The sequence below is a fragment of the Rhinichthys klamathensis genome, unplaced genomic scaffold, assembly GCF_029890125.1.
Source record: "Rhinichthys klamathensis goyatoka isolate OS25496 unplaced genomic scaffold, OSU_Roscu_1.1 h1tg000207l_1, whole genome shotgun sequence".
NCBI classification, from domain to species: domain Eukaryota; kingdom Metazoa; phylum Chordata; class Actinopteri; order Cypriniformes; family Leuciscidae; genus Rhinichthys; species Rhinichthys klamathensis.
This window is the reverse complement of record NW_026606732.1, coordinates 198974-226877: the sequence shown is the minus strand read 5'-3', so window position 1 is coordinate 226877 and position 27904 is coordinate 198974. Positions and strand designations below refer to the sequence as shown.

The 27904-nt window shown below is 43.7% G+C and overlaps 2 protein-coding genes across 2 annotated transcripts; both read left to right on the top strand.

Moving 5' to 3' along the window:
* Positions 1-438: 438 nt before the first annotated feature.
* si:ch73-362m14.2 (NHS-like protein 2) lies at positions 439-13085 on the top strand. The gene is made up of 5 exons (XM_056263523.1): positions 439-512; positions 545-620; positions 4760-6558; positions 8330-8468; positions 12807-13085. Exons 3-5 carry the CDS (start codon positions 4836-4838, stop codon positions 13072-13074), a joined length of 2130 nt encoding a protein of 709 aa, XP_056119498.1. The 5' UTR covers positions 439-512; positions 545-620; positions 4760-4835; the 3' UTR covers positions 13075-13085.
* A 7656-nt stretch (positions 13086-20741) lies between these two features.
* irs4a (insulin receptor substrate 4a) lies at positions 20742-27482 on the top strand. The gene is made up of 2 exons (XM_056263522.1): positions 20742-24081; positions 26196-27482. The coding sequence occupies exons 1-2, from the start codon at positions 21012-21014 to the stop codon at positions 26198-26200; spliced, it is 3075 nt and encodes a 1024-aa protein (XP_056119497.1). The 5' UTR covers positions 20742-21011; the 3' UTR covers positions 26201-27482.
* Positions 27483-27904: the final 422 nt, after the last annotated feature.

Genomic DNA, 27904 nt, shown 5'->3' with positions numbered 1-27904 from the left:
GTAATACCACTATAGGGTTATAGGATTAGGGTTTGGTTGAGGGTTAGTTGCATGTAATTATGGTATTACTATGGTATAAGTAACATATGTAACAAGGACACTGTAAAATAAAGTGTCACCCATTAATCTTAATATCAGCGCCGTTTCAATGTGGTGTTGTTGTGTTGTCAATGCATCTGATTATTAGAGTAATTGCAAAACCATGTGCGTAGCTGCTATTTGATGGCAATCTTCTGGATTCATAATGCAGATTACAGTGTGTTGCGGTGGATTTTAGAGTATATTTCACTGCGTGACTGTCCTCGGCTGAGCATCTATGTGGATTCTGGTGTTTTTGACAAGCAGCAAGTGAATTTTGCAGTGTCTCTGAGGATTTGGTGTTTATATAATATCTCTCTCTCTCTCTCTCTCTCTCTCTCTCTCTCTCTCTCTACGCAGGATTCAACGAACTTGAACTCGGAGAGGAAGCAAGCAGCCCACTTCCTATCGTCATGGCAACAGCATGTGAATGCGTTGAGCCAGAGAGAGAGAGAGAGAGAGAGAGAGAGAGAGAGAGAGAGAGAGAGAGAGAGTGGGAACAGCATCCGAAGGCACGGCTCGTTCTCCAGAGCGAATGACAGGTAAGACGGAGAACACGTTTTGAGACGGTTGGGTTTGATCGTCCTCAGGTCTCGGGGAAATGTCCTTTACTGCATTTTAAAGGTTGGTCGATTTCATGCCTTTGCGTATGACGCTCGTCCTCTGCGGCAATACTGTGCGTTTTGGCGAAGTGACCTCTGACTTTGGCCGTGCAATGACAGTAACACTTTCTAAATTCATGGTTTTTCATTAGCATTTTTATTTTTGCATATGTATTCCAACATGGCAACTTGTGTCATGCACATCAGGATGGTTATGAACATATATTTTTCTGGTTGTGAGTAGCAACGTCACAATGCACATGCAACAGCATGTGAGTCGCGAGATAGATGTGTGTGTTCTTTAATGTTTTGTTTGATTTGAAGGATGCTTATGTGGGTTCATGTGGACCGCTGGTGGTCAGGGATGCTGCTTATTATCCGCACAGAGCGACAGGTTGTCTAGGTTTGAGATCCCAGCCATTGAAAAGCAGGTCTTAACATTAGGTATCATTTTCTGATCTATATGTAGTTGTCCTGATGCTTGGGACGCTCTACAGGTCTCTTTCAGCCTTCGTTTTAAGATCTTTTCTATAATCTTCATCATGTTTCCTCTTATGGCATTTGAATGTCCTTTTATACACATACTGTGTCTGAGACATTTTATATTTTTAATCATATTTTACTATAATTGTATGTTTTGAAATGTAATTAGCATTGGGCTTGACTCTGTTATATAATGGATGCATTCAGTATTTACATGATGGTGTATGGTGGGTTTGGCTGTCTGAGACACTTTGAATAAATTACATGAATAAATTGACTTTTTTTTTAAAAATTGAATAAATCATGAGTCATTCCAGTGAAAGCAGATTGCAGATATTCTGTGCGATCATTTTGTTTTTGTTATTTTTCCAGCAATGACGTGTAACATGACATCATCACTTAAATAATATTATATTAACCCCTTAACTGTCACACACACACCCCATTATACTTTATTACCCCCCCCCCACACACACACACACAGTTTTTGTACTAAAAAAAAAACATATTTTATACACAATATGTATTTTAGAAAACAATTTTTTATCTAAAAATGCTGTGGACAAAAGCTTGTTTATGCCTCGGAATAAAACAATTTTAAAAGATAATTGGGACTTTTTAGCTCGCATTTCTGACTTTTTCTTTTTCTGGCTTTTTTTCTCTCACAATTGCGCTTTTGTATCTCGCAATTCTGACTTATTTTTTCAGAAGTGCATGATATAAAATCGCAATTGCCTCCGAATTGGACTTTATAACTCGCAATTGCAACTTTAAATCACGCAATTCTGACTTTATAACACGCAATTGCGAGTTTATATCACATAATTCTAAGAAAAAAGTCAGAATTGCAAGATATAAAATCGCAATTGTGAGAGAAAAAAAGTCAGAAATGCGAGCTAAAAAGCCGCAATTATTATAATTTCTCAGTGGCGGAAACAAGCTTCCATAAAAGCTATATGTCTAACCAAGTTTCGTTCCAAATTTGAACTTGATATCACAAAAATGTAAGCTCCCATGAGATTTTATTTATGCGCTCACATTCTATTGAATTTTTTATATTTTTTGCGTTCTCCTGTCACAAAGTAATACATTTCTCTCTCAAAACAATCCCCAAACATGGCAGCTTGAGTCTCAGGCCTTTCCAACGATATGTTTTTCCAGGATTAGAAAGAAGATTCGATTATAAAAAGTGCAGTAAATTTTGTAATATGAAACATGACACCGCCCACCAGAGAGGGAGGAGCCCGATTAAAGGAATTTAAGTTCTGTTTCCATGGTAACGTAGTGTCCGATTTCAAAGTGCCTTTAACGGGATGAATGTGTGAGCTTTCGAATGATACCTAATTTATGATAATTACGGTAATAAAATATGTGATAGGGAAGGGGTTAATAATAAAGAAGTTTATTTCGGCCCTTGGGCTGCACAAGAAGGGAGATATAAGGAAAATAATTCAGAAGATCACTTTGATGGCTGTAAATGCCAGTTTTATTTCTTTTATTTCCAACTTTCAGAAAAGATAACCACTAAGGCCAGACTGTTGCTAATGACTTTGGTAAGATGATACAGAGGAGGGCCTTGTAACCCTCACCTGAGCCTTACCTGTCCGTACTGAGAGTGCAATGTTCGATGAAATGACGTGGTGAATTCCTACAGTATTTAAAAAATCAACCTTTTCATTTTGCGTGGCGTTCTGTTGTCCTTCGCCACTCGTGATGGCTTCTGAGAGCAATAATATTAATGTGTAAATGCAGTTGAGATTTCTCTGGAGTCTCTGTATGGATGAACAGGTAACGGTTGCCATGGCAAACACCCACTCATGTGCCAAACTAAGACCGAGATGGGCAGATTTTAAAGCATTTGGACAATGATGTCACCCAGTGATATTTTTAGTGGGAAAGATTATTTTATTGGTAACACTTCACAATAAGGTTCATTAGTTAACTACATTAGTTAGCATGAACTCATAATGAACTGCACATATTTATTAAACAGCATTTATAATTTTTTTTACTTGACATTAGTTTATGCACTAACATGAACAAACAATGAACAGCTTTATTTTTATTAACTCATATTAACAAAGATTAACAAATACAGTAACAAATGTATTGCTCATACAGGTGAAACTCGAAAAATTAGAATATCGTGCAAAAGTTCATTTATTTCAGTAATTCAACTTAAAAGGGGAAACTAATATATTATATAGAGACTCATTACATGCAAAGTGAGATATTTCAAGCCTTTATTTGTTATCATTTTGATGATTATGGCGTACAGCTGTGAAAACCCCAAATTCAAAATTAGAATATTGTGAAAAGGTTTTCATATCTGTAAGCCATCACAATTATAACAAATAAAGGCTTGAAATATCTCACTTTGCATGTAATGAGTCTATATAATATATTAGTTTCACCTTTTAAGTTCGAGTTTCACCTCTAGTTAGTTCATGTTAGTTAATACATTAACTAATGTTTAATAAATGAACCTTACTGATGTTTGAAATGTTCAAACCATCAAATGAAGGTGAGGATTACCCATAGCCATTGGTTGCTTTATCGTACTGTGACCATTGAGACATATCTTTTTCTTCTTTTTTTTTTAGTTAGTCATCAATATGCCGTGATTCATTAATATGAATACTGCTGTCATTTCCATTTGTCTGATATACAAATACCGTAATTCCTCAAATAAAGACCGGTATTCAAATAAACGCCGGGCCTCTGATAGTGGCCGGGGGCGTGGTCAACGCGGACAAATAAAGGCCGGTCTCAAATTAAGGCCGGGGAAAGATTAGTGTACACTCAAAGACGGACTCGCTCAGCGGTTGTCATATCACAACTATTCAGTGTTTTTAACCACATGTTTATTTTAGGTTTCAGACATTTAAATAGATATGATTTATAGCAAAACAATACATTTATAGTTTGTAAAATACACAATGGTGTCTATGGAAGCAGCAATAACAATCCATTCAAATATATTTGGCGACATGTTTTATTCATATCAGATACACAGTGTAAGTAACTATAAAGTTTATTCTTCTCCCAGTTGATCGGCCACTTACTTTCATGTATTTCGGGAGAAACTGAAGAATTCACACGCTGTAACGTAACAAATCCAACAGACAGGAATCTCTGAACTGCGGTGCCCATCTCACGTTACAGATCAAGATCATTTATAAAGGGTTTTAAACGACAAAACAAACTCACACGGATTTGAGAGTCAGAATAGAAGATAGTTGATGACATGGTAAGCAAGTTTGTTAATATTTAGAAATAAAAGCGCTACATCTGTCATATAGCGCTATTTTGGCTGTGGTGAACACGTGCCAAGCATGACGCGTCACCATGGAAACTTGGCTGGCGGGCGGGGATCGCGAATTAGAAATAAAGGCCTGCCTCTAATAAAAGCCTGCTTCAAATAAAAGCCGGCTACCATCTGCAGTTCAGGTAAATAAAGGCCCCGGTCTTTATTTGAGGAATTACGGTACGTCATGAACTAATGTTAACTAATGAACCTTATTGTAAAGTGTTACCATTTTATTTTATAACATCACAGCCCTGCAATGAATTATCCTTTCTGTCGCCCCATTCAGGTTCCCCATTTTCAAGAATAGTTTGAAGGAGCCAATGGAATATTTCTCATGAGAAAGTGCTGAACTGAAATCCAAGATGGAAAACACAACCCTGCTTTGTTCTGCCCAGGGCTGGTGCGGCCCAAACGTATCCACCTTTTCATCCGAGTGGGATGATAGCGTGAACTCGTTTCTGACGGCACCTGACGTGATCAAACCCCCTCCGCAGTTCCAGGATCCAGAGGACCCGAGCCAGGAATCACCGGCAAACTCAAGACGGGATAAAGACGGTGTGAGGAAAGAGCGTAGGAGTCGACCAACCAGTAACATAGAGCTCCACAGACGCTCCTTGTCACTTTCCACTTCTGTCAATCCCAACCCAGGTGTGGCGAGACGCCGATGCGAAAGCTACGCGCTGTCATATCCCAGCAGCAGCTCGGAGGACAGCGACAGCAACTCCACAAGAAGAGGAGACCGACTTCCCGATGCCGTACCTCGATCTCGATCCCGAAGCATCGTCCTCAAGAAGCCCAAAAGAAAACCAGCTCCACCTGTACGAACCGTGTCCCTCCAAAGGCTCGCGGCGGAGCATAAAACACAGGGACTTCACCTTAGAAAAGACTCCCAAAGCATCAAGACACTCCCAGATCTCATTCCAACCTCGAAGCAAGACGTCGGCAAGTGCAAGAAACCAACGGAAGCGCCTTGCAAGATGGCGTTGAAGACATCAGTCTCCGGTCACAGGGCCTTAAATGAGCTTCGCTCCAGCGAACCGTGCAAGTCCTCCGTGGCGACTCCAATAAATGAATGTATCTCGGATATAAACACATCCCCGTCGTCATCACACTCTTCCCAGCCCTCAATCTCTTCGCCTTCAAAGCGCAACTCTCCATCGAGCGGCTACGCGAGCCAATGTGAAACACCAACTCAGTCGGTCCTGTCCTGTAGGATGCGCCATAAGCCTTCCAGTGTTATTCCAGGCCAGAGAACCAAACACCGTAACGCGAGGCTTTCTCTTCAGCTTCCTGAATTTCAACAACACACTCCCGATCCAGAGCCTTCAGTTCAGCCCAAAGTGAATCGGCGTTACTCGGACAGCACTGAATCCACCAGACCCAAGCAAAGGATGAGTAACAGCATGATGATAATGCCAGTCGTTACCCAGGAGGACTTGAATAGTGTGCGTTTACGGGCAGTCAGTAGCACTGATCTGGAGAACGCGCCGGAAACTACATCTGGCATTATCGAGGAGGAGACTGGGAACAATTTAAGCCCTACAAACAACCAAAAAGCCAAACCACCAGTGGCTCCGAAGCCACAGAGAAATAAATGGCCGCCCAATTCTGTGGTTCAGCCACGTTTCGGAGCAACTTCTAATGCAGAAACGCCAACGGTCATCGCCAGTGAGAGATCAGAAGACATTTACGCAATGGTTAACAAAGCAAAACCAACAGTGACTACTGTACCTTCACAAAGTACTGAACAAGCACATCATCTGTTTTTGGAAGGGTTGCCTCAACCCCCATGCGCTTTTCAGCCACAGAATCCAAACGTGGTCCCCTTCAACACCACCACCTATTGTAACCAACTCCATAAGAAGAGAAGAGCGCCACCCCCTCCTCTGGCAAGGACTCCAGCTGTGGACAATTCGCTTTATCACAACTCAGACGCTCTGAAGAGCCCAGGCGAAGCCCAGTCGCCATCAAACCTCTGCAAGTCTCCAAAGTCCCCGACCTCTGCAAGTCAATATCATGTTACTTTATATGGCGTCATCCCAACGTACCCTTCGGTCACTGAGCAACAGCACTCAAGTGCACCAGGTAAGAGAAATATAACACCGTGTCCTAACCTGACAAACGCGACACGCGATAAAAGGTATATTTTCCAGGTTAATCAGAGTTTTTGCGCGATACGCGATGATTCTATTTTAGAAACGGTTTCTATAGAGAGCGTAAGCCCCTCCCCTCCGCTTCCGGCTCATGGGACCTTATTTCGGAAAAAATATGTATTGTAGTCAATGGCGAAAGACAACTTATCTCGTTAGTCCGTCTGAACTGTGCCCTGAATTACACATGTGATGTTTGTCAATTTAAAAGATAAGTATTAAAGTCAAGAAAGTCGCAGTTTGTCATAAAACAGAAGAGTAACATTTAGTTTTATGTGAAAATCGCTCAATGAACTACATCTGCCGGGAAGCGAAACAACGAGCGAGATCCGCTGCTCGTGTGTGTGCAGTCTGGTACAAAACACTCAGGCATGACAGCGTAACATTACGATTATAACGCAAGACTAGAGAAACAATGACAGACGTTAGCTTCAGTAAAGTTAGCTTCAGTAAAGTAAGCTTCAGTAAAGTTTGCTTCAGTAAAGTTACCGTAGCTTCAGTAAAGTTAGTTAGCTTCAGTAAAGTTAGCTTCAGTAAAGTTAGCTTCAGTAAAGTTAGTTAGCTTCAGTTAAGTTAGCTTCAGTAAAGTTACCGTAGCTTCAGTAAAGTTAGCTTCAGTAAAGTTACCGTAGCTTCAGTAAAGTTAGTTAGCTTCAGTAAAGTTAGCTTCAGTAAAATTACCGTAGCTTCAGTAAAGTTAGCTTCAGTAAAGTTAGCTTCAGTAAAGTTAGCTTCAGTAAAGTTACCGTAGCTTCAGTAAAGTTAGCTTCAGTAAAGTTACCATAGCTTCAGTAAAGTTAGTTAGCTTCAGTAAAGTTAGCTTCAGTAATGTTACCGTAGCTTCAGTAAAGTTAGCTTCAGTAAAGTTAGTTAGCTTCAGTAAAGTTAGCTTCAGTAAAGTTACCGTAGCTTCAGTAAAGTTAGCTTCAGTAAAGTTAGCTTCATTCATTGAGAGAAAATGTGTGCCTTTGGGGTTTGTAGGGTTTGTAATCTTTGTAATTACGTATTTTCACAGTCTTATACCTCAACAGTTTTACATCAAACTGCGACTTTCTTGACTTTATAATGTATCTTTTAAATTGACAAACATCAGATGTGTAATTCAGGGCACAATTCAAACGAGATCAAAATATTTGTTGTCTCTCGCCATTGACTACCATACAATATTTTTCCGAAATAAGGTCCCATGGTGGTCGACCGGAAGGGGAGGGACTTAGGCTCTCTATTTCTGCGACGTCGCGGCTGGAACAACAACAGAAAGTATGATAATCTCAGGTACTGTTTATGTGCTTTATTTAATGTTAAAAGTATTTAATGAATATAATTTTGTGTGTATTTTATAGCCATACAAGCACCAATTTACATCAGATTTTCAAAATAAAAAAGTACGTTCAAACTGTCAACTCAATGTTAACAGAGAAGTGTATTCTATGACAACTATTCTTTCAGTAACTCAAATGTATTATATACTCAGTATGTATCCATTTCGTTGCGAGTGCCGAGAGCTCTTCTGATTGGCTGTGGTTTTTATCGCGTCCCATAGTCGCGTCGCGTCTGGTGTGGACAGACAAGTTATTAGTCGCTGGAATCTTATCGCATCGATTCTGGTTAGGACGCGGTGTAATGGACTGAATTTTATCTTTCGGTTTGTGAAACTGCCATGTTCTGTACCATAATCAATAGTTGCTGTCTCATCATGTCAACAGATCATCCAACATACGACGTAGAGAAGAGGGAGCGAATGCCAGACCTTGGACCTTTACAATTAGTAGGAGAGGAAGATGATGTATTTCTTTACAAGTCCAAATCTCAAACAACGGAGGATCTATTCACCATAATTCACAGGTAGGGTTGGGTATCGTTTGAATTTGAACGATTCTGATTCTGATTCTTATCGATTCCTAATTTCGATTCCAATGAGGTAAAAAAAAAACGTAGATATCATTTACATTTATTCTGAGTCTTATTGCAAAACATGTCATTTTAGCTGAATAACATGAACAAACATCAACAGGCTAAAGAACACTTACACAGGAACTTTTGCCCACGGTTTAAAAATACCATCGCAAAAACAACTAGCCGAACTGATATACATTAAAAAAATTATTACAGTAATGACTCAGTAACAATAATGAACAAACAAATTAGCAATCGCACAAATAAATACAACTGAACAAAGATACAATTGAAATTAACAGTGTTTTAAGATTTTCAGGTATTCCGGTACAGAAACTGTAATCAAATGTAAATTAACACTGCAGTTTATAAATAAAATATACATTACAATATAGTTACAAAAGTTATTTAGTCGAGAGCAGCGAGTGAATTTTCTCTCTCTTGTTGTTTGATTAGTGTTATTATAGAGACCGCAGGAATATTAGTGCTGTCACTTTAAGAGCTGCACGGGTCCAATACACTGATACACACGCGTTAACGTTCACTCAAGACATAACCGACTGTGTTTACGAGGATATTTTGACATATTTTTGTGTATTTGTCCATTCAAGTGCAAAAAGACGCGGAAGAGAACTCAGTTCAGTGTCGCGCAGTAAACCGAATGAGGGCAGAACACATTTTTGCGGTCAAAAACTAAAGACGCATGTCAGTGGAAAGAAAAAAAGCGCAAGGTCTAGAGATGCATTTTTTTAAAAGTGGAACTTATTTTAACTTGAGCGCTGCATTTTTAGGGCCCTATCATACACCCGTTAGTTTTTTGCTAGTTTCAGCCTGACGCAGTTTTCATTTTCACGTCCTGCGCCACGTTGTTTAAATAGCGAATGCATTTGTGCCCATCTGTGCGCCCATGGGCTGCTGGTCTAAGAACGAGGTGTGGTGCAATTTGAGGAACTGAAATAGACTGAGCCATTGACCAACTGAAACCTGGTCTAAAGTCAATGGCGCAGTATTTCTTTGTTATTTAAAGGGAGCATTAGCAGGGCTCTCAAGTGTCACGCATTGAGCGTGACAGTCACTCATTTCGGTCTTTTGTCACGCCCTCCCACCACACATTGTATTTCTCACGCTGAAAAACTATTTATAATATATTTAATATGCCGCAGCGCCCCAAATGTCTCTGGCCGCATCGCTCTCACTATGGAAACGGCAGGAATCAAGCGCGTCTCCCCTGAAGTTCTTAGTTGAGCCTGCCACTTATCAGCCAATAAAAAAAAAGAAAGGGGCTACACAATAGCCAATCAGAAAATAGCAGTATTGTATCTGGGTAAGATTCAAGATAAGTCATGATCTGCTGTTTTAATGTTACAAAAAATTCACAACTTGTTTGACACAAACAATGACAACTTGACTGCTGTTAGAGAATGTTTCCCAGATAATTAGCATCAGTTTTTCATGAGTGTCTGTAACTTAGCCAACAGTTTTACAGCCTGTTCACTGACAACACCTGCTCAGAACAAGTAGTTTAGGCCTAGTCATATTTTCGTTATCACACGATGACTGACATATTGTCAGATTATAAACATCTCTCTCTCCAAATAGGCTTAATCATTTTATAAGCACTAAATAAATTCAAGTGTATTGCACAGTCGATGTTATAGGTCACTTTTAAAATCATGTCATATTTTATAATTATATTCCTGGCCATGGATGTATTAATCATTGCATCTGTCTTTCAAAGATGTCAGGTAAAAAGCAATTAAGCATCCTCTCATTCGCCCTGAGAGGAAAGCCCCCTAAAAAGGCCAGGTTAGAGGATGCCGGCCCAGAGAAGGTGGCGAAGAAAGAGTAGGGGTTTAACCCAGGCATCCTGGCCAAAATTGCCCCTTGGCCTCTTCATCAGCTTCATCACTCTGTCTCCAGTAAGCTGGTGTGTGGTGGGCGTTCTAGTGCAATATGGCTGCCGTCGCATCATCCAGGGGTGTGTTTCCCGCACAACGCCGTAACTCGCTGCTTCACTATCATAGTACGATGCATCGTTGAAGAAATCAACTAGCTAGTCACGACTGTTTCCCGAAACCATATTGTCGCAAAGTGGTCGTTCAACCACGTTGGTTTATGACGTCCATAGATATATACACTAGGCAGTTCATGGAACGAATGCGTCAATTCGTCTTTGGCTAAGCCACACCCTAGAATGTAGATTGACCAATCACAGCGCAGGCAAGAACGAGCTCCCACAGAGGTCCGACACTTTTTCACAGCGCTCCATTGACTTTAACACGGGCGTCTCATATTTTTGGTCTCGGTAGGCTATTACCCTCGTAGTTTTATGAACAATATGGTTAAACGTTGTGCCTGGGGCATTTGTAACACAGATACGCGTTTCCCAGAGAGGTTGGAGGGGGTGTCCGTTTTTTCCCCTTCCCAAAACCGAAGTCAAATCCTGACAAGTGTCGTCTAGCACACGCTGCTAATAAATACACCGTTATACTCGCGTAGTCCGTTTGCTTTGTAATAACGATTATAGAAGGGAATAGAGACCTACCCAGCTTTCCATGAACAGTGTTGCTCCTTGATATTGTTAGTCCCAGCCTCCGTCTCCATTAGTAGGATATGCGGTGGCTCATTTGTTGACTGTGTATGACTCTGTATGCTTTTGCATCTTTTGGATGCCTTGTTGTTCCTTGCGTTTCATCTGTATGTCGTGAATATAGCCTTCGAACGTATATCGCAGCCCCTTTGGCCTACTTCTGAAGTTTGTTTGTCGGACGATGTATTTATCATTGAGTCCAGAGATTTAAAAAAAACAAAACATTCTTCCTAGTTCAGATTTCGTTCGTGTGAACATCCATACGCAGCACAAAAGTCTGAAAATCCTTGAATTCGAAGTACAGGCGGAGATAGCAGCGTAACCTAGAGCTACTTCCTATGACAAGACCCCTGTTCCAAGATGGCGGCGGTTTTGACGCATGCTTAGAACCCCAAGGCGACATCTAGTGTACATATCTATGTATGACGTCACGCAGGTGTTGGAGTAATAACTTCTTTTAATGAAACTGTTTGAGATCGAATTAATGCGAGATGTTTTGATATAAATGACGATCATGGCATCTGAGGAATATCTCTCATTTTTCTCAGTTATTTTGCCTTATTTCCAGATTCACTCATAGTCTCGTTGTCACACACTAGAGCTCGTTTACACATGCGCACTCTTCACAAACTACCGGTACACTTTAAATCTCTTGACAAACTCAAAGACCTAGTTCTAGATTAAAGACACCGGTTGCACTGAATGTCAGCTTGCTTATTTTGCTCAAGATCAGGATTTATTGAGTCCACATGTCATGAACACTAGAAACTCTGCTTCTAACCACAGCTCGAGATCTGTCGCTCACACACACAACTCTGAGATGCTGTCGCTCACACACACAACTCTGAGATGCTGTCGCTCACACACACAACTCTGAGATGCTGTCGCTCACACACACAACTCTGAGATGCTGTCGCTCACACACACAACTCTGAGATGCTGTCGCTCACACACACAACTCTGAGATGCTGTTTGTGAATGTTCATTAGAACGATGGTTTCGGGAAACACAGACTCGTTAAACTGATGATAACGACAGATTTTGCGAACATAGTTGGCTAACGATGCTTTCGGGAAACACACCCCTGGTGGTGCTGCACATTGGTGGTGGTTGAGGAGATTCCCCCTTCCATATGTAAAGCGCTTTGAGTACCTAGAAAAGCGCTATATAAATGTAAACGAATTATTATTATTATTATAAGAGAACAGGGACAACCCTTTTATACCATGCACCGGACCCGTCGACCATTTTTCCCGTCGTTAAACTAGCAATAGACGTCAGACACGCCCTAAGTGCACTTAGCTTAGATCATTAAAAGAGGGCCCTTAGACTGCCGTGTCATGTGCGAGATGCTGCAAAAGCCACGAGACGCGAGCGTAACGGTTAAAGACATCCGTCCAGTGCGTGATTATACCGGACGCGTTTGGGTGCGGCTTTCTGTGCGCACGTCGTTTTAGATGTGTGAGCAGCACAGAGATCAGCACGCGTGTCTTCTTGCGCTCGAATGGTTTGAAGTCATATTAAAATGCACACAAAGGAATCGATAAGAGGAATCTAAATTTTAATTCCTGACCTCAAGTATCCGATTCCCAACCCTACTCACAGGTTAATACTCTAGTTCCCAGTACAGCTCCAGTCTTGTTTTGACGTTGGCTTAAGCGTTCCGCTCTCTTTTATATCGTTTTCCCATTTTGCAGGTCTAAAAGAAAGCTCCTGGGTCGTAAAGACTCCTTTGAAAATAAACAAGGTGACCCTGGCGCTCAGACACTCGGCAGCGGAGCGTCCAAGATCAGCTCTCAAAATGACAACTTCATGGCTTTTCTGAGGAGGACGAGAAGCGCCAAGGCTGGTTGCAGTGAACGAATCTCAGCCACAGAGCTCCTCAGAAGCTCCAAGCCCTCTGTTACCATTGCAGAAAACATCACACATTGCAAAAATAGCTATGTACAGTCACACGGCCCATAAAGTAGACTTTTTTCGCCCATCCACACCAGTTTTTTCACCACAATACCTTGTCAAAGTTTCCGAAACAATATCAAAGTGTCAAAAAAACGAGCTCGTAAATATGCGTTTGGAACCCAAGACATTCAAATCATCTCTTCCTGAAACATGCATTGTTTTTTCATTGTATTGAATGATAACACAATAGTTTGTAAATTCAAGTATATCTTTATGTGTTAATGTAAATATAAATGTTTTAAGAGTTGAGATGCTATCTATGAGATATAATATTGCAGTTCTTGTCATGAAGTTACTGAATATAAATACATAAATAATTTGTTGTGTTTGGGCTTCCTGCCTTCCATAACGAAGCAGATTATATCAGTGACTGTTTTAAAATGTTCTGCTGTAGATTTGCACATGTTCAGTATATTAAATTGCTTTTCAGAAGTAACTCATGCTTGTTTTTGTGTTTCTTAGAACATTCTCTATTCACTTTTTGGATGCATTTAAATTATTGCTTAAAATGTTTACACATAATTTAAGCTTATGTCTCAATCATGTCTCTCTTCATTTCAAAGAACCATTATTAGACATGCTGGATGTGTGAGGGAGAGCTGTCATAATAACCCACTAAACATTGGATGTCGGATAGACGTGCAGATCATGTCTATATTGGGTCCGCCGGTCCATGACCAATTCTGGACATCTATTCGACGTCCAAACTAGGTCCACTATTTGGACGTACAACCATGACCCAACTTGGACGTCATGTTGACGTTCAACATTTGACCTTTGAACTGGGTCATTTTTTGGACCTCATTTGGACATCTATGACAGGTGCAGGAAATTTACATGATTAATATGCAATATTTTTGTATTAACAAATATCAACATTGGTGTTATCAACATGATTAATACATATGAATACAGATTATTTATGATCATTTTCCAAAAACAAATGTGTAATGCTGTTGCTCAAACAGTGGAGCGTTGGCGCTTGCAACGCCAAGATCATGGGTTGGATTCCCAGGGAAAGCTAGGAATGTAAATGTGTAATGCAATGTAAGTCACTTTGGGTAAAAGCATTTGCCAAATGCATAAATGTAAATACATGGTACAGAAAACATGTCCTCCACCCTTTTAAAACATGGGACTACAGTTATAGAAGTTAGTCTAAAAACAACGTCTAAAATTAGTCTAAATTTGATGTTGAAAAGATGTCCACAAACGACCACATTTGGTCCCACGGACGTCAACATTAGAGTGCAATATATCCCCCACGACCCTGTCCTGACACCCCATGCCCCCTACGGCCCTGTCCTGACACCCCATGCCCCCTACGGCCCTGTCCTGACACCCCATGCCCCCTACGGCCCTGTCCTGACACCCCATGCCCCCTGCGGCCCTGTCCTGACACCCCATGCCCCCTACGGCCCTGTCCTGACACCCCATGCCCCCTGCGGCCCTGTCCTGACACCCCATGCCCCCTGCGGCCCTGTCCTGACACCCCATGCCCCCTGCGGCCCTGTCCTGACACCCCATGCCCCCTACGGCCCTGTCCTGACACCCCATGCCTCCTACGGCCCTGTCCTGACACCCCATGCCCCCTGCGGCCCTGTCCTGACACCCCATGCCCCCTACGGCCCTGTCCTGACACCCCATGCCCCCTGTGGCCCTGTCCTGACACCCCATGCCCCCTACGGCCCTGTCCTGACACCCCATGCCCCCTACGGCCCTGTCCTGACACCCCATGCCTCCTACGGCCCTGTCCTGACACCCCATGCCCCCTACGGCCCTGTCCTGAAACCCCATGCCCCCTAAGGCCGAGTCCTGACACCCCATGCCCCCTGCGGCCCTGTTCTGACACCCCATGCCCCCTACGGCCCTGTCCTGACACCCCATGCCCCCTGCGGCCCTGTCCTGACACCCCATGCCCCCTGCGGCCCTGTCCTGACACCCCATGCCCCCTGCGGCCCTGTCCTGACACCCCATGCCCCCTGCAGCCCTGTCCTGACACCCCATGCCCCCTGCGGCCCTGTCCTGACACCCCATGCCCCCTGCGGCCCTGTCCTGACACCCCATGCCCCCTACGGCCCTGTCCTGACACCCCATGCCCCCTACGGCCCTGTCCTGACACCCCATGCCCCCTGCGGCCCTGTTCTGACACCCCATGCCCCCTACGGCCCTGTCCTGACACCCCATGCCCCCTGCGGCCCTGTCCTGACACCCCATGCCCCCTGCGGCCCTGTCCTGACACCCCATGCCCCCTGCGGCCCTGTCCTGACACCCCATGCCCCCTACGGCCCTGTCCTGACACCCCATGCCCCCTGCGGCCCTGTCCTGACACCCCATGCCCCCTGCGGCCCTGTCCTGACACCCCATGACACCCCATGCCCCCTGCGGCCCTGTCCTGACACCCCATGCCCCCTGCGGCCCTGTCCTGACACCCCATGCCCCCTACGGCCCTGTCCTGACACCCCATGCCCCCTGCGGCCCTGTCCTGACACCCCATGCCCCCTACGGCCCTGTCCTGACACCCCATGCCCCCTGCGGCCCTGTCCTGACACCCCATGCCCCCTGCGGCCCTGTCCTGACACCCCATGCCCCCTGCGGCCCTGTCCTGACACCCCATGCCCCCTGCGGCCCTGTCCTGACACCCCATGCCCCCTACGGCCCTGTCCTGACACCCCATGCCCCCTGTGGCCCTGTCCTGACACCCCATGCCCCCTACGGCCCTGTCCTGACACCCCATGCCCCCTACGGCCCTGTCCGGACACCCCATGCCCCCTGCAGCCCTTTCCTGACACCCCATGCCCCCTACGGCCCTGTCCTGACACCCCATGCCCCCTACAGCCCTGTCCTGATACCCCATGCCCCCTACAGCCCTGTCCTGACACCCCATGCCCCCTACAGCCCTGTCCTGATACCCCATGCCCCCTGCAGCCCTGTCCTGACACCCCATGCCCCCTACGGCCCTGTCCTGACACCCCATGCCCCCTACAGCCCTGTCCTGACACCCCATGCCCCCTACAGCCCTGTCCTGATACCCCATGCCCCCTACGGCCCTGTCCTAAACGCCACACTTCATGTCCACTTGCGGTCTTCTGGATTGGCTGCCGCGTGCACGTGTCTATTGAGTCCACAAGACCGTACGGTGTCCCATTATCATTTTAGGTTTCAGAAGTGTGTTCTGCGGCTGATAAGTGACCAAAACCGACTTCTCTTCATGCCCCCTACGGCCCTGTCCTGACACCCCATGCCCCCTACGGCCCTGTCCTGACACCCCATGCCTCCTACGGCCCTGTCCTGACACCCCATGCCCCCTACGGCCCTGTCCTGAAACCCCATGCCCCCTAAGGCCGAGTCCTGACACCCCATGCCCCCTGCGGCCCTGTTCTGACACCCCATGCCCCCTACGGCCCTGTCCTGACACCCCATGCCCCCTGCGGCCCTGTCCTGACACCCCATGCCCCCTGCGGCCCTGTCCTGACACCCCATGCCCCCTGCGGCCCTGTCCTGACACCCCATGCCCCCTGCAGCCCTGTCCTGACACCCCATGCCCCCTGCGGCCCTGTCCTGACACCCCATGCCCCCTGCGGCCCTGTCCTGACACCCCATGCCCCCTACGGCCCTGTCCTGACACCCCATGCCCCCTACGGCCCTGTCCGGACACCCCATGCCCCCTGCAGCCCTTTCCTGACACCCCATGCCCCCTACGGCCCTGTCCTGACACCCCATGCCCCCTACAGCCCTGTCCTGATACCCCATGCCCCCTACAGCCCTGTCCTGACACCCCATGCCCCCTACAGCCCTGTCCTGATACCCCATGCCCCCTGCAGCCCTGTCCTGACACCCCATGCCCCCTACGGCCCTGTCCTGACACCCCATGCCCCCTACAGCCCTGTCCTGACACCCCATGCCCCCTACAGCCCTGTCCTGATACCCCATGCCCCCTACGGCCCTGTCCTAAACGCCACACTTCATGTCCACTTGCGGTCTTCTGGATTGGCTGCCGCGTGCACGTGTCTATTGAGTCCACAAGACCGTACGGTGTCCCATTATCATTTTAGGTTTCAGAAGTGTGTTCTGCGGCTGATAAGTGACCAAAACCGACTTCTCCCCGACAGTCAAAGCGGCGTTACGTCATGAAAGTGTGGATTAGGGAGCATTTGGGACAGAGCCATTGTTGAACTTTCTCTCCTGCGACCCAGAATGAGCGGCGCCCTCTACTGTACAGCCGTGAATGTGCATGTGCTTATTCATTTCACTTTTGGTGTAAAAGGGACTTTTTACATTTGCCATAACTACGCAGATTTTTTGGTTATTTTTTTGTTTGTTATTTTTTTGTTTTTCTTGTTTGTGAGAAAAAGTGACACATTAAAAAGTAACCTAACGCATTACTTTCCATAAAAAAGTAGCTAACTAAGTAACCCAATTAGATACTTTTTAGGGAGTAATGTGATATTGTTTGTAACACATAAGTTTCCCCAACACTGTCCAGGACTGATGTTGCAGATCAGACTAAAGACTTCAGGAGGCTCCTGGAGAAAGCAGTGAGGATCTGTATCTTCCCTATGGGAAAACAAGAGGAAAATGTCATGATCCAACATCACTGATGCGCTGGAACATCTCAAGTTATAACCACACATCATCGGCGATCCCGAGTCCGAGTGTATCTTCGTACCTCTTCTTACCTGAAGACTTATAACATATACTAGATCTCACAAGACTAAAGTTTGACTGCAGACTCTGAAAGGATAGAGACACACTTTAAAAATAAAGGTCAAGAACCTTTTACATCCATGGAAATCTGTCCATCCCACAAAAGGTTTACAGTGGAAAACAGCTCCTCACTCAGTGTTAAAATGATTTTAATCCTTGTGCATCTCTTAAAAGAAGTTACACATATAGGTCCATTGTGGACAGAAATGTCCGTGTCATAAAAATATGCAGCATGACTAAAGTTTGGTCTCATTTTAAAGAAGAATAAAATAAAATAAAATAAAAAAGTGACACCAAAAAAAAGTTATAGAGGTTTATGTTTATGAAAATTATTTATGAACAATATTTTATATAATATATGTATTTTATAAAATGGGTTGAACTCTAAAACTGCTAGAAATTGTTTCAAATGTGAGGTTGACATCTCAAAAACTGAGCTTTCGGTGAGATGTTGTTCTGGTGCAGTAACAGGTTTCCCCCGTTGATGCCAGTAAAACTCACTGGGACACACTGGTTGCATCTGGGATTTGTAGTAGAGTTTTGCTCTCTCAAATATTACATACACACACACGCAATTTTTTTTTACTACCACACTCTGACACGTAGCAACACACACACACACACACAATTATAGCTGCATAATTTATCCAATTGGCTTTATAATATGCAGAAGCAGAAAACAGGAAAAAAGTGAGTATTTGCTTTATAGAAAATATCATTATCTCGTAAAAAAAAAAATAAGTACATTTGACGCCTTGCCAACTGAATGAAAGCCTCTGAACAAAGATTGCATCATTTTATAGTTAAATGGCTCCGTGATTAAAAATTGCAGTTGAACATTTTTGTCCAAAAGACGCCGAGAGGAACTATTGTGTGTGTAAAATAGATTTATTAAAGGTAATGGGGGTGACATAGTAAAATTACAATAAAATCCATGCACCTGTGCCAAAATTTGTGCAGTTTGCATTAACACAGGAACAATTATCCAAAAAAAAACTGAAAAAGACAAAAATGTCCATAAAATTGCAGGTTAAGATTAAGAAAAAGGTTATTTTGGGTTCTTTGGGGATCATCGCTGTAAAAACCTCGTATTTCTAGGAGTGTAATAGTGCTGGATGGATGAGGACAGATTATAATTCTGCAGGACACCAGTCTATTCAGAGATCAAAATAATGAGAAATTATTAAAAGACTACATTTTAGTAAGAGGATCTCTGGATACATGGCTCTGATGTCTATAAATAGCCTTTTGGGCTGTAAGACTGAGATTCGTTACTCTGAACACATTATCACTGGAAACATGAAAAGAGAAAGAATTTTATAATATTGCAGTTCTGGAATGAATAAAACAAGATCATTTGTAAATGCTGTTATTTTGAACTTTCTATTCATCAAAGAATCCTGATTTTTTTTTTTTACACAATAATACAATGTTTTTATTATTTTTATTATAGTTTTGTAGCATCAAATCCTCATATTAGAGTGATTTCTGAAGGGTCATGTGACACTGAAGACTGGAGTAATGATGCTGAAAACTCAGCTTTGATCACAGGAATAAATTACACTTTAAAATAAAAAACAGTTATTTTAAATTGTCATTATATTTAACAATATTACTGTTTTTTGTTTTGTTTGTTGTTGTTGTTGTTGTTGGTGAGCAGAAGATACTTTTTTTAAAAACTTTAAAAATCTTACTGATCCCAAACTCTTGAACGGCAGTGTTCGATATAAATATTACATTTAGTTATGTTGAATTGTGACATTTTTCAATATTTTCGGTACCTCTGCCTATGCAGTGTGTGTTGAAACACGAGTGTATATAGCCTATTAATGTGCAAGGACACACTGATGTAGACTGTTTATAGATTTAATAGCCTGATATTCAAATATATCCTTCTAAAACATGCAACCTCAGTAACTTGATATATCCTCTCAGCCCACATGCATTACAGCATTAGGCCTTTTAGACTCGGATATGTCAACATTTGAGGGATCTAAGGATTCTCATCATCAGCCAACTTCATGTGTGTTGTTTATTTCTTTCATAGACTCATTTAATTCCTATTGCTATTATTTTCTATTACGGTATGTTGTGTGCTGTGTTGTAGTTTGAGATAAGAGAATGTCAAGGTTTATTGTGAAGCACTAAAGACTGGCTGGATTTATGACCGTCAGATGCAACTGAGATTATTCAATAAATCCTGCTCAGGGTCTAACACATTCATAATGAGTATTTATGACAGTAAATTCAGATACAACATTTTTTTTTTATTAGGACAAAAGAAAAATGTGCAGTGGAAACACATCTGTTGATAAGGTGCATGGAGGGATATTGACAATCATCTGAAATCGTGTCAGATTCGGTCAGTATAAACATCAGACAAACTAAAAGAAAAGAATAAACTTCCTCCATCCTCACAAACATTCATCATATGACGATTGTATATAATTACAATGAGATCAAATGTCAGTATATTTGAGATTGCAGCAAACTATATATATATATATTTTTTTTTACATTACCACTTTCTAGCCACATGGTTTCTATACTTCAATTTCTTGTGATACTATTATTTTAAAACTATTTGAATAGTGTCATAATAATACAAATTATTATAATAAAGAATGAGCAGGAGTGTCCAAACTTTTGACTGACAGATCAGCGCGAGACACTATGCCCCTGTCAGTCCTTAAAATCGTTCAATATTTTATTTTCAATATTAAAAAAATGTAAAACTGCATTCTTGTGTGAAATAAACCGTCTCGTTCTCGCCTTTTGGCTCTTATTTTCATTCCAAATATATTTATTCCAGCACCAGGACACAGAGGCAGCGCGCTCCTCCAATCAACAAGAAGCTATTGCTGGAACGACGGCTCTGATTGGTTTAGAGTGCTGTCTGTCACACGAGTGGACCAATCAGCGGCGTCTCCTGACGCCGTTCACCCCGCGCTGTACGCTGACGTGCGCGTCACGTGATGTTTTCGCTGGGCTGTAGTGATGTGTAGCCACCATGAGTGAAGCGGGCAAATAAAGATTTATAATGGCAGCGAGCGATGATGGAGGCTCCGCGAAGATGCAACGTTTCGTCGTGCTTGTCGTGCTGAATAATCACCGCGGCGATACATCGGAAAGCAGCACGGATTACTCGAACGTGTAATTGTATCAGAGCTAGCCAACAAAATGGGCCGTGCATCGGCGTAAAGCTGAGGTAAAGTGACCTTTCATTGCATTGTCCCATGGAAGATCGGCCGCATTTACCGAATCACGGCGTCATGTTGACATTGGAGGCACAACCGCGTCGCGTTGTCACGAAAACGACCGCGACTAACGGCGACATCTCTTGTGCTACCGGGGAGCCACCATCCTCATCATCTTCCTCCACCACCTCAATCAATAACAGCTCCCGTTTGCCCATGCACTTAACAGCCTCCTCTCATTCTCAGCCACAGAGGAGGTACCATCCGCCTTACCACTTTAAAGTGCATCATCTGTTCCCAGATGAGAGCCCTCAGGATGCTGTATTGAGGAAGAACCTGCCACCCCTCCAGTATAAGGTGCACGACTCTGCCTTCTGCCGCGTACTCAGCGCTGACACCACCGCTGCCGCCCTGGCCGCCGCTGCCGTCTGCTCCGCCGGCGTGGACCGGGACATATGGAAATGTGGCTATCTCCGAAAACAGAAACATGGCCACAAGAGGTTCTTTGTCCTTAGGGGCCCCAGCAACCTCGGGCCTAGTCGGTTGGAGTACTATGACAGCGAGAAGAAATTTCGAAACGCCCTTAAAGCTGCTGCCTCCGGTGTTACATGCCCTGCCAAAAGGGTGATTTACCTATCCCAGTGTTTTACGGTCAACAAAAGGGCTGATGCCAAGAACAAATACCTCATTGCCCTTTATACTAAAGACGAGTACTTTGCGGTGGTCGCCGAGAGCGAACAGGAGCAAGAGGAGTGGTACTTGTCGCTCACCGAACTTATGACGGAGGGAAAAAAGGGGCAGTTGGACAACGACGAACTTGACGACGGTTACGGTACGATTTCGCCGGGGACTATTTTCAAGGAGGTGTGGCAGGTAAACGTCAAACCTAAAGGCTTGGGTCAGACTAGGAATTTAATGGGGGTGTACCGTCTGTGCCTTTCCCCCAAAACTATTCACCTGGTGAAGCTGAACTCGGAGACGCCCGCCGTCAACCTGCCGCTGATGAACATCCGCCGCTGCGGCCACTCCGAGAGCTTCTTCTTTATCGAGGTGGGCCGCTCTTCTTCCATCGGCCCCGGTGAAATCTGGGTGCAAGTCGAGGACTCTGTGGTAGCGCAGAACATGCACGAGACCATTCTGGACACTATGAAGGCTTTGAAGGCCTTTCCGGACTTTAGGCCGCGGAGCAAAAGCCAGTCCTCCAGCTCAAATCCAATGCCGTTTATTACGACTCGTCGGCATCTCGGCAACCTTCCCCCAAGCCAAACCGGACTGCAGCGCCAGTCCAGAACAGATTCGGTGACGGGAACGCCGCCATCCGGGAAAAACAAAGGGCGAGGTCAACGCTACCGGACGTCCAGCGAGGGCGAAGGCACTCAAGATCGACCCCTCAGCTCTGGCACGGGAAGCCTTGTGCATCTAAACACCCCAATCCTCAGTGTGGGCCGAGAAGAAAGCGGCAGCTGCTGCACTCACGCCTCACCAAATTCGAGCCAGCACACCCGCTCCGCATCACTTCCTGTGTCTCACTTCCTGTCCGCCACCAGCCCCATTAGCGTGTCCAGCAGCAGCGGACACGGCTCGGCCTCCGACACACACACTCGCCCCTCTAGCTCCTCCATTTGTGGCTCGCCAAGTGACGGCGGCTTCAACTCCTCTGACGAATTCTGCCCGAGCCCGTGTGACTTCAGGTACTTCCACGCAAGTTGCACCACTCCCGAATCCAACGGCGGCACGCCTCCGATTAGGGAAGACTACCGTCTGACTGAATACATGACCATGGATTGGCATAAAGATGGAGCGAGGACTTTCGAAGAGGAGAGCAGTTACATGGAAAGGACTTTTCTCAAGCTAGCACATTCGTCCAAGCCAAAACTCGGCGGGAGTTTAAGCGTCACGCAGCAGAAAGCTACGCAAACCTCGTCCTCTTTGGACGAACCGAGCCCGGTGGAGTCGAAGCGACACCAGGTTTGCTCGTGTATCCTGAAGTCAGCTTATAAGTCTGAGTTGCATTATCCAAACAAGCCTCTCTTGCTCAGCTCCGAGTGTCAGAAGAAACTCCCAAAAGATGACGGCTACATGCCTATGATTTACAGCATCGCTCCCTCTCCGAATGCAGATTACACCCCTATGCATCCCAGGGCAAACCAGCAAGCGGAACGATTCGGCTACATGATGATGCTCCCGGGCGACGGCACGTCCAGCAGGGAGCAGGCGGAGTACGACGACTACATGGACATGTCCCAACTCACCGTGGCTGAAGGCTTTTCCCAAGCCTCACCGGAAGGCCCGAAGGCCTCATACTTCTCTCTCCCGCGCTCCTACAAAGCCCCGTCCCGAGACAAGCACCAAAAGATGGACTACATTCCCATGTCTCCACCCGATCCCCAAACCCCGCCTAGTCCCGGAGAGTACATTCACATGGACTTTGGGTCGCGTCCCTGTCACATTGCAGTGTCGCCGTCCTCCGTAGACTCGCCCTCAACTCCGCCGCCTTCCCAGCCCTGCTATCACCTATGTTGCTCCTCACCGGATCATGACTATTTGGGACTAAACATGGATAGCCTCCTGAAGGACCGGCCTCCTCGGCACTCGCTTGTAGCTCCGTGGAACCCTCCTAACTACGCCCGTCCCTTGGGATGCTCCTATGGACAAGCGTCCGCTAATTTAGATCCCGAGAAAACGCACGACGGAGACGGTCCGTTGAGAACGATGCAGCATCTTTGCGTCTCCGAACGGCTCGCTCACACGGAGCCGAAGGTCATCAGGGCGGATCCGCAGGGAAGGAGACGACACAGTTCAGAGACTTTCATCCCGTCACCTGCTTCGTTCGCTAGCAGTTGCGGAATCAGACCCTCAGCCAATCAGAATCCCCCGGAAGCTAGCAGATGGCAAAACTCCACCTCCTTCGATAGCATGTGGTCGCACTCGGACGCCGCTACCGCCTCATCCAGCTACCTCAACTACATCGCTCTGGACCTGAGAGGCGTGGCCAGAGCTGCCCGTGACACGCCCCCTCCGCGCACCGCTAACAGCAACCTCCAAGAGAGCGATGCGTACGCTGGTATAGACTTCTCCGTTTCGGGAGGACGTGCCACTGCCTCAAAAGGTTGGTTGCATCTCTGTCTCCCATTATGCTACAAGATAAGTGACCGCAAGTAAAAGGCTGCATGCTGCGTCAACATTCATTTCTGAGTTTGTCATGTGTGAATGCAAACTATTACGATGTAATGTAAACAGTCTTACTTAAGAAGAAGTTGTGAATTTGCACAGTTTTCTTATATCAAGTCTTTCCTGTTGTCCTGAGACGAGACGATGGAGTAGAATTGTCATTTCAACTTGCTGTTGTTATAGTGAAAAATATCGCTGTTGCTTTCAAAGACATTCTTTTTTTTTTTTTTTTTTTTGATTGAACATGATTTTGAAACTTGGTTTTGCACACTTTGAAAAGCACTGGGTAAAGAGCACTTCATGATGCGCACAGATGTTGTGATGTGCAAGTATGATATTAAAGGAATCCACTTGCATGCTGCATAAAATACTCGCTTTCACAGTTTTGACGGTCAAAGTAAAACTTTTACCAAGATGACTTAAAATGTTTGAATTCTTGGTCTATCAAAGATGCATTCCTGCTGATGATGATTATTTTCTTTCACACCTACATCATTTCAACAAAAAGTTTGCGGGTGACATTGCACTCACTTTATCATAAAGTAAGCTGAAGGTGACAATTTGTCTTGCTTATTTGCTTGCAATATTTATAAAAGCTTTGATTAGACTTGCACTCACACTATATTACATCTTCTGTTAATGAAAAAAAAAAAAAAGGAAATTCCACACACTATAAGCAAAGGTTAAAGGTTAGTTCACCCGAAAATAAAAACTCATAATTTACTCTCCCTCAAGTTCTTTAAAACCCGTATGAGTTTGTTTCTTCTTCCGAACACAAAATATGATAAATATGAGTAACCAAACAGTTTATGGAACCATTGACATCCATAGTATGGGAAAAAAATACTATGTAATTCAATTTTGTGTTCGACTGAAGAAAAACTCATGCAGGTTTTGAACTAGAAAATTATGACAGAATTTTAATTTTCGGCTGAACTGTCCCTTTAAATGTTATTTTTTTACTCTTAAGAGATGATCTATCATAAGAGATGAGAAGTGTTTATTTTCTGAAATCATTCAACCTATCCATATAAAAAGGTTTTGCTTCTAAGTGTTTAGAAAAACAGCTGTCTAAACATCATCATTATTCATTATTCCAATTTATGGTTATATTTTTCAAAAATTTATTCTGCTGTAAAACAAAAACAAAAAAACATTAATAAGTTGAAATAAATCTGGATCCCAATCAGTTTTGTCCTTAACAATGCATAATAGACTTTAATGTTAATATTAAGGTAGTAAACTTTAAAAAAAAAAAAAGCTGCTGATTTATGTGGTTCCAGTTTACAGGTGAAACTCGAAAAATTAAAATATCGAGCAAAAGTTTATTCATTTCAGTAATTCACCTTAAAAAGTGAAACTAAAATATTATATAGACTCATTACATGCAAAGTGAGATATTTCAAGCCTTTATTTTTTATAATTTTGATGATTATGGATTACAGCTTTTCACAATATTGTAATTTTGAATTTGGGGTTTTCATAAGCTGTAAGCCATAATCATCAAAATTATAACAAATAAAGGCTTGAAATATCTCACTTTGCATGTAATGAGTCTATATAATATATTAGTTTCACCTTTTTAGTTGAATTACTGAAATAAACGAACATCTGCACAATATTTTTCGAGTTTCACCTGTATAAATGAGCTCTAATTCATAAAGATAAAGTTGCTAGACATCCAAAGTGACTTATTTTGAATGAAAGCTACCCTGATCGCACACGTACATCACGGAGACGTCTATTTGATGTGTGTTTACATACATCTGGAAGACGTATTTTTTTTAGAGTGTTTGCTCATCTGCGATACGTCTATAGGACGTTTCCGGTCAGATGTCAAATAGACGTTTAGAAGATGTCTTTAAGATGTGATGACTTAGAATGTATGTTGAACTGACATCTTAAAGATGTCTATCAGATGTTAGTAAACTTTCCAGATGAAGTGATCTTTAACAGACATCTTGCAGACGTACGTGTGCCATGTAATAATTCCCCTGGAAATCAAACCCAGGAATGCTAATATCTAACATCTCTATCTCCTCATCCCTGCAGATTGAGTGAGTAATACAACGGTGCCCGAAGGAGAATCAGGACACGACCTCTGGAACGATGACGAAGAGGAGTCATCTTCGTCCTCCTCCTCCTCCTCAGACCTCCAACAACACAGACTGAGAAACTGCACAACCTCTTACGCTCCGTGTTTCCCACATAACTGCCTCAACAACCGGTTTCATTTGTCTGTTTCTGTCCGAATGAGACTGTTTTTTGTTTAGTTTTCGGTCTTGTTTACTAGAGCGGGTTCGCTGACTAGAACTGTGAGCTTCAGATATCTAGCACTTCTATTTTTGTGTGTACGAACAAACTGAAACGCATCATGGCTCTTGGTTACAGGTTTGTGTTTCTCCGCGCCGGATCCGTGTAAATAGGAGAAGCTTGTATATTGAATCTCATTTTTGTAAAGGGAGCCACTCCTCAAGACGCTCGCCGCACTTAGTTCCACTGGTTTTTGATTTGTATAAAGTCAAATATTTTTTCAGGGGTGGAGTTTGTCTCGCTTTATGAGTCGTAAAACGTCTCTCGGCGCATTGATACGAGAGTGTCCGTTAAAAACGTTAAATTGGGCGAGTTTAAAAAGTACGCGACACTTTTCCAATCGAGCACTTTTTTTTTTTTGACGTGACAGTGTTTCTGAGTTGCTACCTCATGAAAACGCTCACGAAATCCTCGTATTAGTATTAATGTGAAGTCAAGTGATGCAAAATACCGTTTCTCCACGACCACGGCTTTCCTGTCCTCGTTTAAAATGCAACGCGGCATTGTTTACATAGACGGCGGGTGTTTTTGACGCCACTTCTCGTGGTTTTCAGTATTTGCATTTCACTACTAGTCTTACAAACTGCCACATCACAGCAGGATGACGTCGTGCTACTCTGCATTCCACACGTTTCGTTTATTTATTGATTATTTATTGATTATTTATTGACCGTTTACGGCACGGTTTGAGAGCGGGAGTTCAGTGTATATATATATATACAACTTCAGAAAACCTCTCATCTCTCGGGCCTTTTTTTCTAGTCCTTTTCCTCTGCTTGTACCTGAAAGCTTTATATGAAGAGGTTTTGGGTTGAGGTTGTGGTTGTGGTTGAACGCTGTGTAGTGAGATGTGTAAGCTTTACAGTAGTAGTCCAGATTCTGTTGGGACGAAATCATACGTCAGTGATTTTTCCACTCGTTTGGGTTGCGTCACACTCGTTGGCGCGCTCTTTTTTTTTGACTAGCTATTGTGTCATGATATCGCGTTGCTTTAATGTAAGTAAAATGTGAGATGAAAAAAAAAAACAGTAGTATACCGTTTCTTGGGGATTTTGCTACACAATAACTACCGTGACAGCCTGGGAAATAATCAAACGTGTGTTTTTTTTTATACTTGGGGCTCTACTGAGGTTATATTTTGGGGATTCTGATATTGTGTCGAGTTGTTTGCCTTTTACAATGATTGAAAGGAAGAGTTGGACAAAAAAAAAAGAAAAAAAGAAGAAGCATTTGAGTGTGTCAACAGTTTGCTGTTCATATGGTCAGTACTCAGTTATGCTGAAAGCTTGTTGAAACATGTCGATAATAATGACTGAACCATTATCAGCGCCGTCTTCCTTTTGTAAATATTGTAATTTTTGATATCCCTTCTCTAGTCGACATGCTACACCTCGTTTGGTTTCAAGGATGAGGGTGTTTGAGTTCTTTTTTTTTTTTGGTCACTTCTA